General features: G+C 51.6%; 1 protein-coding gene across 5 annotated transcripts; it reads left to right on the plus strand.

Moving 5' to 3' along the window:
• Positions 1-32: 32 nt before the first annotated feature.
• On the plus strand, positions 33-12,420 carry trim37 (tripartite motif containing 37). 5 transcript variants are annotated; one of them, XM_053847808.1, is made up of 26 exons: positions 33-246; positions 969-1,044; positions 2,038-2,115; positions 2,198-2,299; positions 2,393-2,433; positions 2,569-2,685; positions 2,938-3,025; positions 3,171-3,293; positions 3,917-4,040; positions 4,407-4,474; positions 4,544-4,668; positions 6,101-6,151; positions 6,711-6,792; positions 6,872-6,948; positions 7,362-7,541; positions 7,601-7,715; positions 9,053-9,241; positions 9,309-9,442; positions 9,506-9,588; positions 9,912-10,139; positions 10,203-10,499; positions 10,560-10,697; positions 10,777-10,927; positions 10,998-11,077; positions 11,578-11,688; positions 11,779-12,417. In XM_053847808.1, the coding sequence occupies exons 3-26, from the start codon at positions 2,095-2,097 to the stop codon at positions 11,823-11,825; spliced, it is 2,772 nt and encodes a 923-aa protein (XP_053703783.1). In that variant the 5' UTR covers positions 33-246; positions 969-1,044; positions 2,038-2,094; the 3' UTR covers positions 11,826-12,417. The 5 variants fall into 5 exon arrangements, with proteins under 5 accessions (XP_053703783.1, XP_053703782.1, XP_053703781.1 ...); XM_053847807.1 differs by having other exon boundaries at positions 805-2,115; positions 11,779-12,416; XM_053847806.1 differs by lacking the exon at positions 969-1,044 and having other exon boundaries at positions 11,779-12,416.
• The last annotated feature ends 1,049 nt before the right edge of the window (positions 12,421-13,469 follow it).

The following is a 13,469-nucleotide window of genomic DNA, read 5'->3' on the forward strand; positions in this document are numbered from 1 at the left end:
CAGGTGAAGAAGAGAGGCGCCGCCTGATTGGTTATTGCCAGGCTCCGCACTGTTTGCTACCGCTACATCTTTCATTTAGAGCTAAAGCAGCTGCTAAGGCTTCTTTCGACCAACACCCGATTCCTGTTGTGTTTTTCGTGGCTACAGTCATCCAGTCGACGCCCCCGCAATGCTTGCGCCGATAATGCTTTCCATTTGTTGAAGACGTCGGTGTGCGAGGCGTGACAGCACATCCAGCGTCCGTGGGTGAGTGAGCATCGCGAAGCTAACTGCTTCATGTAAACACGCTGCTTTAGCCGTCGCTTGCTGAAACAAATAAGATGTCACTCTACGTTATGATGTTTCGCCTTTTGAAGAAGCTCAACGGCTCGTAGAGGCGTGGTTTCATGCGACATACGCGGCGTGTGAATGGTCTTTCTGCCAACGGACCGTTCTGGGTGCAGTAAAGTGCTTCATGGACACATGGGTTCATCACTTATTTCAGCCATTCTTTCCATGTTACATAATAAATGGGTGGACAATGTGGGGAATAATCTGTTTGTTCGTTCACTTGGGCGGTTAGTTTCGGGGAAAATTGAACGGTGTATTGAATATAAATGTGGAATCGGCTTTTCAAACTGTTATCCTGAATTGGATCTGAAACCTGGTCAGGTTCAGTACACGATAAACAATGTTGTGTTTGGAAGATTGTGATTGTTGTTTCTGCAACCTCTCTCATTTGTTGACTTTGTTTTCCGTCATGTTTTTTCCACCACCATCGTGACCCTCTTGTGCTGCTTAACCAAATATTTCGTGACACAACAGGGTGTTTATTTCATAATATTTGTGTGTATTGCGAGAGACCCCGAGGGGGCGACGTGACTCCGTCCTGCAAACTAACAGCAAACAGAGGATGCTTTGAAGTGAAGTGTTTGTCTAAATCCCGGAGAAACCAATGCTGTTTATATACTGTACAAGTGTCTTGACAGTCAACCAACAGTCATCGTCATCATGGTACAGTCAGTGTGTTCACATCGAAATGTCAGAATCGGCTTTATTGACAAGGTCAGTGAGGATCCCACCAACTAGCAAAGTGCTTTGGTACAATGTGCAATTATTGAACAAAATAAATCAAATACAAATAAAAAATGAATGAATAAAAATAAACAACAATAATAATAGAAGTAACGAATGAATGAGTAAACCACAAACAACAAGGGCTGTTCACGGGTCTGACAGCCAAGGGGAAGAAGCTGTTCCTGTGACGGGAGGTTCTGGTCTGGATGGACCGTAGCTTCCTGCCAGAGGGAAGAGGAGCAAACAGTCCATGACCAGGGCGAGAAGGGTCGGCTCTGATCTGACCTGCATGTCTCTGGGTCCTGGAGACATACAGATCCTGAAGAGGTGGCAGGCTGCCACCGATCGCCTTCTCAGCAGAACGCACGATGCGCTGCAGTCTGCTCTTGTCCCTGGAGGTGGCGCTGTTGTACCAGATGGTGATAGATAAGGTGAGGAAGGACTGGATGATGGCTGTGTAGAACTCCACCAGGTACTTCGTCGGCAGTCGTAGTTTCCTCAGCGGCCGCAGGAAGAACATTCCCTGCTGGGCCTTCCTGATGAGGGACCTGATGGTTGGCTCCCATTTGAGGTCCTCACTGATGGTGGTTCCTAGGAAGCAGGAGGAGTCCACAATGAGAATGGGTAACTGGCAACAGGATCCTGGCATAGGTTCCCGGGGAGTCCAGATGCTCCAGAGTGAAATGAAGGGCCTGGTTCACTGCATCGTCCACAGATCTGTTGGCTCTGCATTGACTCCAGGAGGGGAGCAGTGATGGATTTCAGGTGGGATAGAACCAGGCGCTCAAAGGACTTCATGACCACAGACGTCAGTGCCACCGGTCTGTCGTCATTCAGTCCTGTGATCCTGGGTTTCTTTGGAACAGGAATGACAGGGGAGTATTTAAAACAAGCAGGAACATAACTGGACACCAAGGAAGCATTCACGTTTTGACATGAAGGCAAATGTGTGTCTGCTCCTTTTTTACTTTTGTTTTTCAGACCTCTGACTTTCACTTTCATCATCTGTCCTGAGATCAACCGCTCAAACTGGCTGACATGGATGAACAAAGTGTTGAGGTGTGTAAACTGGTCAGTCTGTCGAAACAGTGGCTGCAATTGTCGCCAGTTTCTCTCATGCTTTGTTCTTGACCCGGAGCAGAGCATCGCAGAAGTGTTTCGCTGCTTCATTTGCATGGAGAAACTGAGGGACGCCCGGCTCTGCCCTCACTGCTCCAAGCTTTGCTGCTTCAGCTGCATACGGGTAAATAAATCTGACTTCACCCCAGATGAAGAAATGTTGGAGACATTTTCTGAACCTAACTGAACTGTTTTTTTGGGGGGGGGGTTTTGACAGCGATGGTTGACTGAGCAAAGAGCCCAGTGTCCTCATTGCCGGTGAGTTTATACACTATTGAATCGAGTGGTCAAGGAAATGCCTCATGGGTCGATTCAATGTGACAAAATTGAACAGTTGTTTGCAGTTTAATCTTCTGTGGCTGCTCACGTTAATGTACTGTAACTGTTGTGCAGTGCTCCACTGCAGCTGCGGGAGCTGGTCAACTGTCGCTGGGCAGAGGAGGTCACACAGCAGCTGGACACCTTGCAGCTCTGCAGTCTCACCAAGCATGAAGACAATGACAAGGACAAGTGAGTGCCTCCTTTTGCTTCATGGATTGAAGCACAGACATGTGCATCTCTGCCATGCTTTTCAGTTCAGAAACTACTATGCTTGACTTGTTGAAGTGACTGCATTGTAGTAGAATTCAAATTTAATTCTACTCTTATAAATGTGCCTGTTATCAAGCAACTGTTGCAGTGCATTGTGGGACCTGTAGAATCAGTGTCAGGAAGCATTGCATATTTGAAGCTGAAGTAAAATAAAACGTCCCTTTTCTGCAGGTGTGAGAACCACCATGAGAAACTGAGTGTTTTCTGTTGGACCTGTAAGAAATGTATCTGCCACCAGTGCGCTCTGTGGGGAGGAATGGTAAGACTCTCGTGAGCCATCACTGAAGTGTCATGTGTCCCCTTGTTTGATGGGAAAAATGTCAAGCAAGTGTTTCAGATGTGACGTTTATATGGTTGTGATTGCGACCGTCTGTATGTGTGACCTCTCCTTGGTGCTTGGCCAGCATGGTGGCCACACCTTCAAGCCCCTGGTGGAGATCTATGACCAGCATGTGACCAAGGTGAAGGAGGAAGTCTCCAAACTGCGCCGCCGCCTCATGGAGCTCATCAGTCTGGTGCAGGAAGTGGTGAGTGGCTCCAGCAGCTAACGTTGATCTGTGAAAAATAGTACAGTGAAAAACCTGAAGAAAATGTATAAATGTTACACAACGCGGTTTGTTTTCTGTGGCGGCCAATTATATTCGCCATCGGAAGATCCGCGGCCTCCGTAGTTAAATATCATGGTCGATTTAAATGCTTGAACTGACTTGTGAGATGGTTGAGGAGCCTCGGGTCAGAGTGAAGTGAGCATCAGGATGAGCGGATGAGTGTCAATAATCGGTGTTCTTTATCTGCTGGGGCAGCTGAACTTTGTAGTTAAATAGTTATAGGTTGTCATCCATTACTCTCAGTGATGGTGAGGTTGCAGCGGACCTAAAAGTATCATCAGCTCAGACTTAGATGTTTGCATCAAAAGAGTAGCTCTACAATACTAGTTCACAGAGTTTCACTTCAAACATGATGTCACAGCGCACCCTGCTGTTGAATGGTGGGATGTTTTGTACTATTGAACCAGGGAGCTGAGCTGTCCTGGTGCTCCATCTCAGCCCCACTTGTGGTCAGCTGGAAGTCCCACCTGTGGAGAAGCTCTGTGGTGTCCCAGCAGTGTCCACTAGATGTCAGTAAGAAGCTGACTGTGTTGCTGTCGCAGGAGAGAAACGTGGAGGCGGTGAGAGGAGCCAAGGACGAGCGGGTCAGAGAGATCCGGAATGCTGTTGAGATGATGATTGCACGTCTGGACAACCAGCTGAAAAACAAACTCATCACCCTCATGGGTAAGAGACAGTGACTCACCAAGTGAAGTCCTTTCGCTCAACAGTGAAGAAGTATTGGACCATTGCTGCTGTCCTCTGCTCAGCTCAACATGACTGTGTAGTGTCAAGCCTATTGTCTTTTCTCTTGTCTAAATGGAGGCGAGTCATCAGTCCCTATATATCTGTAACGTTGAAGGGCTGAGGAAAAGTGCAGGGGAAAGCTGGACTATATAAAGAGCTCTGGGGTGAATTCTCACATGAAACATTCATCCAGGCCCAGTAGCAGGCTGCACTCAGCGCCCACACACGCTGCCGGCCCACTCGCGCTGACCCACCACCGGCAGGGCTGATGTGCAGCGCCAAAATAGAAACTTTTCTCTCCATCAGGGCAAAAGACGTCACTGACCCAGGAGACGGAGCTGCTGGAGTCTCTGCTGCAGAAGGTGGAGCATCAGGTCGGTGCTGATGCCCGCTTTGATTCGCCGCCGTTCATTGACATATTGTGGCTCTTGTGCCGTCCGCAGCTTCACTCCTGCAGCAAGAGCGAACTCATCTCCAAAAGCCCGGAGATCCTGCTCACGTTCCAGCAGGTTCACTCCAAACCCATGCAGTCGTTCGTCACCACTCCAGTCCCACCTGACTTCACCAGGTAAACGGCTGTCGGGACAAGAGATGCTCCCTGCCTTTAACAGTCAAGGAGGGGTTCTTCACCTTTTGGATCTCGGGGCCCACCTTTCCCAGAACAAATGGGCCTGGGGCCCTTTCAAGTACTAGAAATGATTCATTTCATTTGAGTTCAATAACCATATTTAATCTACTTACACGTAAACAAACCAAAACCTTGTGAAATGACATGAAACCACCTGGTCATCTCAAAGATTGAAAAGTCCAACCAGCAGCAGAACCAGATGCAAGTCATGCTCAATTTACTAAAGAAAAAAAGTACACTTGATGCAAACTGTTGAGAAAATCGATAAAACTGTACATCATGAATACAATTTTGAATAAAGTAAATAAAACAATGTCAAAATCTCATAAAATAAAATAATAGATTTTGTTTTCTAAATAATCTTCAAAGAAAAAGTCAAAATGAAAGTATCACCATAAATATTTCAAATGAATTTTAAAAACTGATTCAACACATGCTCTCATTTTCTTAAGCATTTTTTTAACTTCTCCAGCTGTCTAGTCAATTCAGTGACACACTACTGCCACCATAGGTGGCTGCTTTATTAAGGCGGAGCATCTCATGGCCCAGAGGTGTAAAACAAAAATCTTTTTGTGGCCCTCTGGGAGGCGCTCACGGCCCACCCATGGACCCCGGCCCTGTGGTTGAGAATCACTGCTGTACTGGTTAAATCAATCAGTCGCCATGGTCGGTGGGGCCCCACCAACTAGGAAAGTGCTTTGGAAAACCTGCAGTCAAAAACATAATAGTAATAATCGTAATAAAAATAAAATCCAATAAACAACTACCGTAATAAATAAATAACCCACAAACGACACGGGCTGATCACAAATTTGTCTGACAGCTGAGGGGAAGAAGCTGTTCCTGTGACGGGAGGTTCTGGTTTAGATGTGAAGCAAGTCAATAAATCTCATAATCTAGAGCACAACATGTGCTGCGACGGTTGCTAGCTAGCATGTATAACAACAACATGTTATGTGGTTGACATAGTTATGACATAGTTCAATTGTGAGTTTTTCTTTGAGCTGTTTGACTGGGTTGAACAACAACTGTGTGAACCGTATGAATCAATATAAAGATGAGAAAGATGACCAAAGGTCAACTCACAGACAGAAAATTCTAATTCTGTCTGAGTGAAAAATGGAAATCATGGTCAAATAGGTCCTTCATGCTGTTACTATAGTTATGAACCAAAACAAGTGTGGCTCCATCACTTCTAAACTGGGTCCTAACATTCATGTGTCTCGTACGTGTGGTTCGTCACATGTCACAGAAGTTCACTTCTGGTCTGGGGTGACCGTCATGGTAACAATGTTATGGCAGTTATTCCATGCAACGTCCTGGACGGTGTGAGTCAGAACCGTGACCTAATAACCTCCTGTTTTCTTTCCAGTGAGCTGGTTCCTGCCTACGACTCAAGTACTTTTGTTCTGGTCAACTTCAGGTAAGAGTCCTGCTTCCTAGTGTTAAAGGAGCTTCAGGTTCATAAGTTCTTGTTGGCATCAGATGATGTTTGTTTCATGGCTGAAGTGGATTGTCTGTCCTGCAGCACTGGACTGCAGTGACTGTACTGTGGAGCATGTTCTTCCTTTTGGCTTTGTTGATCCAGTTACATGTATTAAGGAGAAGAAACTGGAAACAAACAGACTCGAAGTACGATTTCGCCTCCAGAGCTTTTGATATACGGTCTTGTTTACACCAAACGTGGAGGTGGCTAAATCTGAGCAGCAGGATCAATGGCGACCTGCAGAGCTGAGCCCCGCGGCAGAGTTGTCCCTCTCCATCAATAGCAGCCCTGAACTCCGGGTGACGGCTGAGAGAACTAAATAAAACTTGCAGTTTTCCAGGCCAGGTGGATGGCGAGAAGCTGATGTGTGACTCTCCTGTTGTTCTGTTCGATCCTCCCCTCACTGGAGAGCTAAACTCCTTGCTGTCGGAGTGTCTCCGCCTGAGCCATGTGACCTCTCACAGAAGTGACGGCTGTGTGTGTGACTGTTTTGCAGCACTCTGAGGCAGCGCGCCGATCCGGTCTACAGCCCTCCGCTGCAGATCTCCGGGCTCTGTTGGCGACTCAAAGTCTACCCAGTAAGTGTCAAGCTGCACTATGTCCACGTGATGCTCCTCAGCTTGGAGCTCAGCTGTGTGGCCTCCTGCCTCTGCCCAGGACGGTAACGGGGTGGTGCGTGGGAACTACCTGTCTGTCTTCCTGGAGCTCTCTGCTGGACTCCCTGAAACCTCCAAGTAAGTCGCAGCTCTGCGGGCTGTTCCTCTTCATTGCTAACCCAGGTGTGACAGCTAGAGCCGACACATGTCAAAGCTAAGTGCTCGGAGGAGTCACAACACAGGCGGTGAGGAGGTGAGCCTGTGCTGACTCCAGATGAGGTTACAGGCGAGGTGGAAGACGATGTTCTGGCCTGTGACTGTTGCAAGCGTTGCTTCTCGGAACATGAAGTTCGGTGGCGGTTGACTGTGTCGCCTGCCCCGTCCTCCGTTTGATGTTCATCTGAACCATGTTTGTGAAGACAAGAATCGATCCTTCAGCCGTGAACGTTCACAAAACATCACGTCCCCGCCAGTTCTCCCCGGTGGGAGCATTTCTCCTAGCATTTTTCACAATTTCAGCACCTTCAGTAAGTGTCTGGTTCTCTGCTCAGATATGAGTACCGTGTGGAGATGGTGCACCAGGCCTCCAGTGACCCCTCCAAAAACATCATCAGGGAATTTGCCTCAGACTTTGAGGTTGGCGAATGCTGGGGCTACAACCGCTTCTTCAGGCTGGACCTCCTGGCCAGCGAGGGCTACCTCAACATGCAGACAGACACGCTGGTGCTACGGTGAGCTCGCCGCGCCGCGCTGCGCTCGGCAACAAGCTTCACTCGCCTTGTCTTTGCAGCTACCAGGTTCGATCACCCACCTTCTTCCAGAAGTGCAGAGATCAGTACTGGTACATCAGCCAGCTGGAGTCGGCCCAGAGCGGCTACATCCAGCAGATCAACAACCTCAAAGAGGTATGTGCTGCTGAGAAGGGTATTTCCACGCTTTCTTTTGAACTCTGGACCCTTCGCAGAAGCTCTGTTTGCTTTTGGAAAGTAGAACTGCGTCTCATCCTGTGGCCAGAAATTCAGATGGTACTGGCAGAGCTGCGTGCCTGCGGCAGAGTGGAGCGCTAACCCTCCCATGTCCTGTAGCTCGTGTGGACAGGTGCGCAGCCTGCTCACTGATCTGTCAGAAGCGGAGGAGTGATGATCGGAAATATACAATTGTTACTGTTTCACGAAATTTAAGAAGGAAAATGGACGTTTTTTGTACATAAGCCGCGGATGCACTGGTGCTGTCTGCGCTGCAGAAAATACATGAGGGTCACTTCTAGTGATCCTCTAGTTCTAGTTTTGACTCATGATACAATCTCAACAATGTTCTGAACTTGAATCCTGAACTCCTCACATCTTATTCACATGACTCGCGTTGAAAATGGGCAGTTTTCACCGTCCTGTAGATCGTCTCTGTCTTGGCAGAGCTGCAGACATGTGGGCGAAAACAGCGCCATTTGAGTGCTTTAAAGGGAAATAAAAGGCCTGTGTTGTAATGGGTTTAACATGACGAGGCTCAATATTTTTGCCAGTGTGACGCTCTTTAGACTGTAAAACTGAGGGATGCTCCGAGAGACAGGGAGAGAGAGAGAGCCCTCAGCGGAAGCAGCTGTCTTCAACCTCTTTGATGAAAGTTCCCACTCTGGACGCTTGCAAAAGTTTCAGATTCAGGTGCATCTGACACGCACACACACGCACAACAGCAGTGAATCTGCTCGATGCCGTCTTTAAAGGACACCCGAGAAAGGCTGCTCATCTGGCTGGCTGGAATGAAGGATTGTTTCTATGCTGAGCGTTCCCAATGTCAGGCTCAGACCGGCGAGTGTCTGCGAGTGACCGCTGCTTCCTGCTCCTTCATGAGCACGGAAAACTCTCTGTGCTCCGTCAACTGCTGGTGTTTTAAATGTCGTGTTTCCTTCGTGGCGTTGACGCCATTTAACGTGCATGTGCTGCAGGATGCAAACTTCACATGACAGACTGAAAAAAACCTGCTTCATCAGAGCGCTGGCTGCCATGTGATCGGACTTCACCGATCACACCGAGATCAGCCGGTCATAATCGGTGGCTAATCGATGGGAGCATCCCTAGTAAAAATCCTTATATTAGCCACATCGTCGTGTAGGCCACAGGGTTCAGACCCCGAGGAAAAAGTAGCGGCTTATAGTCCGGAAAATATGGTAGCAGTTTGTCGTGGTTCCTGAGGTGAAGAGCTGAGACAAAAGAAACAAGTTCTAACCACTAACTCCGATTTCCAGAGACTGGCCATCGAGCTGTTCCGTCACCAGTCGTCCCGGAGCTCGTCTCCTCCTGACCTCCGACCCGCCGGTGGCAGCACTGCCTCCGAGCGGGACCCGCGCTCAGTCAAGAGCGAGGACGACGGCCGCACCTCCTCGATGAGCAGCAAGAAATGCGACGAGGAGCGAACGCAACACGACGACTCCAACGTGAGACGCTTCAAGTGACCAATCTGTTGCCCTTTGCCGCCCGACAAACGGCCTTTGCTCTGGTTAGGAGCTGTCGGACGTTGACCTGGAGGTGGACTGTCTGACGGAGGAGGAGCTGAACCCTCTGGACGGCAGCAGCACGTCAGGGAGCTCCACAGCCACCAGCAACACGGAGGAGAACGACATCGACGAGGAGACCATGTGAGGACTGAGCTGAGTCGTGAACAAACTGAGTCTCTGAGCGCCGCATGCGTCTCCCCGCAGGTCCGGCGAGAACGACGTGGACTTCATCGGGAACCTGGAGACCGAAGAAGGAGAGCTGACTGAGGACTTGGTCGGAGCCACAGGTAAAACTCAGACCACATTTGCTGAGAGCGAGCACCAGTGTTTGAGTCTGAAGGTCTCAAGCCAGTCAGCGTGGATGCTGGGCTCCTCTCCAGTCCTCAGCACCTTGGTGCTCAACACGGGCACACCGTCTCTTTAGGGGTCGTCTGCCTGGTGTGTTCATGCTGGAACGCTGATTCAAGCTTGTTCCGCTCTCATCTCCTCCCACAGCACTTGAGCAACGGTTGAGGAGCCCAGTGCTCCGCTGTTGAACACATTTCTGCTGTGGACGGTCTCTGGGTTTTGGTTATTGTGTGAGCTGAACTCTGGCTCTTCCTTGCTGCAGGTGGTTCTCGGGCCTCAGGCAGGTCCCTGCATCGCAGCGCTGCCGCCGCCGGCCGTAGCTCTGGTACCAGCGGAGCCGCGGCTGCCGCCGCCGTCGGTGCCGACAGCAGCCTGCTGGACCTGGACCCAGTCATCCTGATCCAGCTGCTGGACCTGAACGAGCGCAGCAGCGTGGAGTCTCTCTGGGGCCTCCAGCCTCGACCCCCGGTCTCCCTCCTGCACAGCCAAGGTATGAAGGCACAGACGTGTGAGCATGGTGTGAATCCAGAGCCTGACTCTGACTCGCATGCAGCCAGCGCCGCGTCCAGGAAAGAGCGAGAGCGCCGGCCCCAGGCGCTCCGACGCTCCACGCCGGACTCGGCCGTCCTGATCCGCCTCAAGGCGCAGATGGCCGAGGTCCGCAGCAAGATGTCTGATGTCAAGAGTCAGATGATGGAGGCCCAGGTGTCGGGCGACTCCCGGCCGGGCCCCTCTGGGGCCTTCACCATGGAGGAGGTTCCGTCTCATCACGAGTCCACGTCACGGAAACACGGGGAGATGGACCTGCTGGGCCGATCCGCGGCCGTCCGGGCCCGGTCCTGCCGTCCCGGTAGGTCTCAGATGTGTCCAGGAGGGGGCGCTTCACTGTGTCGCTGTGTCCCGTCTGCAGTGAGGAAGTCCCTGTCGCCCGTCCTGGACAGCAGCAGCAGCACCGGCAGCTCCCTGCTGGTGAAGCGCCGCAGCCCGGTGGAGCTGGAGCCGGAGCTGAGACTAGCCAAGGCTGCGGCCGAGCTGGGGGGAGCGGACGGTCAGCGCCACCTCGGATTCTGAAACACGGAGCTCAACTGGGAGAGACGTGTTTGAGTAACATGCCTTTGTTCCAGCAGCGCCCCCTGCTGACGGCACCGCTGCCTCCGAGCAGATCTCCGGCTCAAAGCAGCAGGTGTTCGGAGCCTCGGGGTCCAGAGACGAGCTCTTCCCCCCGGCAGGGTCCGGTTACATCAGCACCGGCAAGAGCTCCAGCAGCAGGACCCTGGGGTCAGTCCTCCCTCCTCCAGCGCCTCCGTCTCTTCATGAACCTCACAGCTGACGCTTCTTCTCCCCGCAGAGCTGCCATGATGGACCGTGACCTGGAGCTCCCCGGGACCCCGCACCTGCTGGACCGAGGCCCGTCGCAGTCCACCGAAGGTCAGCCACCGTTGCTTATATGACAGAGATGCTGCTCGGTCGTAATGTTTGGGCCAACGAGTGCTATTTAACAAGGAGCTGATCGGTTGTGTGGAAAGTGTTGTTCAGCTGTGAGAGGGAAGTTTGGCTCCGAGTGAGACCTCCTGCTCGCCACAACAATCCAGACAAATTATAATGTGTCGCTTCTTTTTCTCCGAAAAGCAAATCACTTCTGAGAGGTGTGTGTGTACGTGTGTGTGCGTATGCGTGTTTGTGTGTGGGTAGCAGCGCAGGAAAAAAGTGTGAGTGAATGTTCCCAGCAGAACATTTGAGATTGGTCTGCAGACGAGTGGGAGTGACACGTCGCTGTTCTGTTCCTCCGAAACCACGTTGTTCCAAGAGAACAATGTCAGTTGGAGGGGTGGGAGCCCCGCCCCTCACGTGCCGCCGCGTCATGTGACCCCTGTTCCCGAGCGTGCCACAGCGGGACTTTCACCGACTGTGGTTTGGGGTCTTTTCAGAGCAGAGCGGCGCCGCTCTGGTGGCGGCCTCCAGCAGCGACAGCGACACGGAGGACGAGGCTCTGGAGAGCAGCAACTCGCACTACGACAACCAGACGCCGCCGTGTTCAGGTAGCCACAGCCAGCGAGAAGCATCTGCTTCAGTCACGTGTGGTGTAGAGGGGAAACTCAGCTGAGCACTCTCTGCTCTTCCTCCTGCAGGAGAGCCGCTTCTGTCCGAGGACCTGAGTCTCCCGGCCGATCGATGACTCTGCTGCCCCCCCCCACACACACACACACCGTGTTTGCTCCAACATTCCTCCAGCCAGATCCCTGACACGTCTCACCCAAGCTAACGTCTTCCAGCTCTGCCGCTGGGCTCCTCCGCCTGCTTCCCAGCACGTCCCACTGCTTCCTGTCCTGCTCGCTCTTCCACCTCGGACCCCTGAGATTCCGCTGCACTTTTGAATCCGAGCGCCAGTGGTGCGTCCCAGCCGCTCGGGGGAACGCCGTGGCCGCACACCAGGCCCGGCAGACGCCGGCGTCACCGCGGATCCACACTTGTGTTTTCAGCACTTTATGAGAGATTTACGTTCCAGACTCTGACGGTCACATGACCACTCGAGCTGCTGATGCCTCGCATGCTTGAACTTCCTGTTGCGTCACGTGTTGCGGCAGGAGACTTTTCAATGTTTGACTTTTGTTGTGCACATTCCAGTTTTATGTAATAAATAAAACTTTTATGATCCTTGAAGCTCGAGTCCGAGTCTTCCCTCCGAGTCCAGGTCAGCAAACGCATCACTGTGTAGCTCTGGTCCTTCAAGACGTCCACCATTGTTCAGTCACTCATCACGCAGTCTTTGTTTATATTCCATGTGTCTTATTCACTTTTGGTGAACGTCTCATGTCTCCCATCCTCATCCTCTCATCCATCCATCTTTCCCTCCCTCCATCCATCCTCACCCTTCCATCTTTCCCTCCCTCCATCCATCCTCACCCTTCCACCCTCACCCTCTCATCCATCCATCCTCAACCTTCCACCCTCACCCTCTCATCCATCCATCATCACCCTTCCACCCTCACCCTCTCATCCATCCATCCTCAACCTTCCACCCTCAACCTCTCATCCATCCATCATCACCCTTCCGTCCTCACCCTCTCATCATCCATCCATCATCACCCTTCTGTCCTCACCCTCTCATCCATCCATCATCACCCTTCCGTCCTCACCCTCTCATCCATCCATCATCACCCTTCTGTCCTCACCCTCTCATCCATCCATCATCACCCTTCTGTCCTCACCCTCTCATCCATCCATCATCACCCTTCCACCCTCACCCTCTCATCCATCCATCCTCACCCTTCTGTCCTCACCCTCTCATCCATCCTTAGCCTTCCGTCCTCACCCTCTCATCATCCATCCTCAGCCTTCCGTCCTCACCCTCTCATCCATCCATCCTCACCCTTCTGTCCTCACCCTCTCATCATCCATCCTCAGCCTTCCGTCCTCACCCTCTCATCATCCATCCTCAGCCTTCCGTCCTCACCCTCTCATCATCCATCCTCAGCCTTCTGTCCTCACCCTCTCATCATCCATCCTCAGCCTTCCGTCCTCACCCTCTCATCATCCATCCTCAGCCTTCCGTCCTCACCCTCTCATCATCCATCCATCATCACCCTTCTGTCCTCACCCTCTCATCCATCCATCCTCACCCTTCTGTCCTCACCCTCTCATCATCCATCCTCAGCCTTCCGTCCTCACCCTCTCATCCATCCATCATCACCCTTCTGTCCTCACCCTCTCATCCATCCATCCTCACCCTTCTGTCCTCACCCTCTCATCATCCATCCTCAGCCTTCCGTCCTCACCCTCTCATCCATCCATCCTCACCCTTCCACCCTCACCCTCTCAT

The sequence above is a fragment of the Synchiropus splendidus genome, chromosome 17, assembly GCF_027744825.2.
Source record: "Synchiropus splendidus isolate RoL2022-P1 chromosome 17, RoL_Sspl_1.0, whole genome shotgun sequence".
NCBI classification, from domain to species: Eukaryota; Metazoa; Chordata; class Actinopteri; order Syngnathiformes; family Callionymidae; genus Synchiropus; species Synchiropus splendidus.

What these genes read in the sequence shown, in the direction of transcription:
- trim37 (XM_053847811.1), top strand. Translation starts at nt 2,095, where the DNA reads ATGGATGAACAAAGTGTTGAG. An exon ending in TGGATGAACAAAGTGTTGAG is followed by an intron (nt 2,116 to 2,197) that starts GTGTGTAAACTG and finishes GACCCGGAGCAG; the next exon opens with AGCATCGCAGAAGTGTTTCG. An exon ending in ACAGACACGCTGGTGCTACG is followed by an intron (nt 7,542 to 7,600) that starts GTGAGCTCGCCG and finishes TTGTCTTTGCAG; the next exon opens with CTACCAGGTTCGATCACCCA.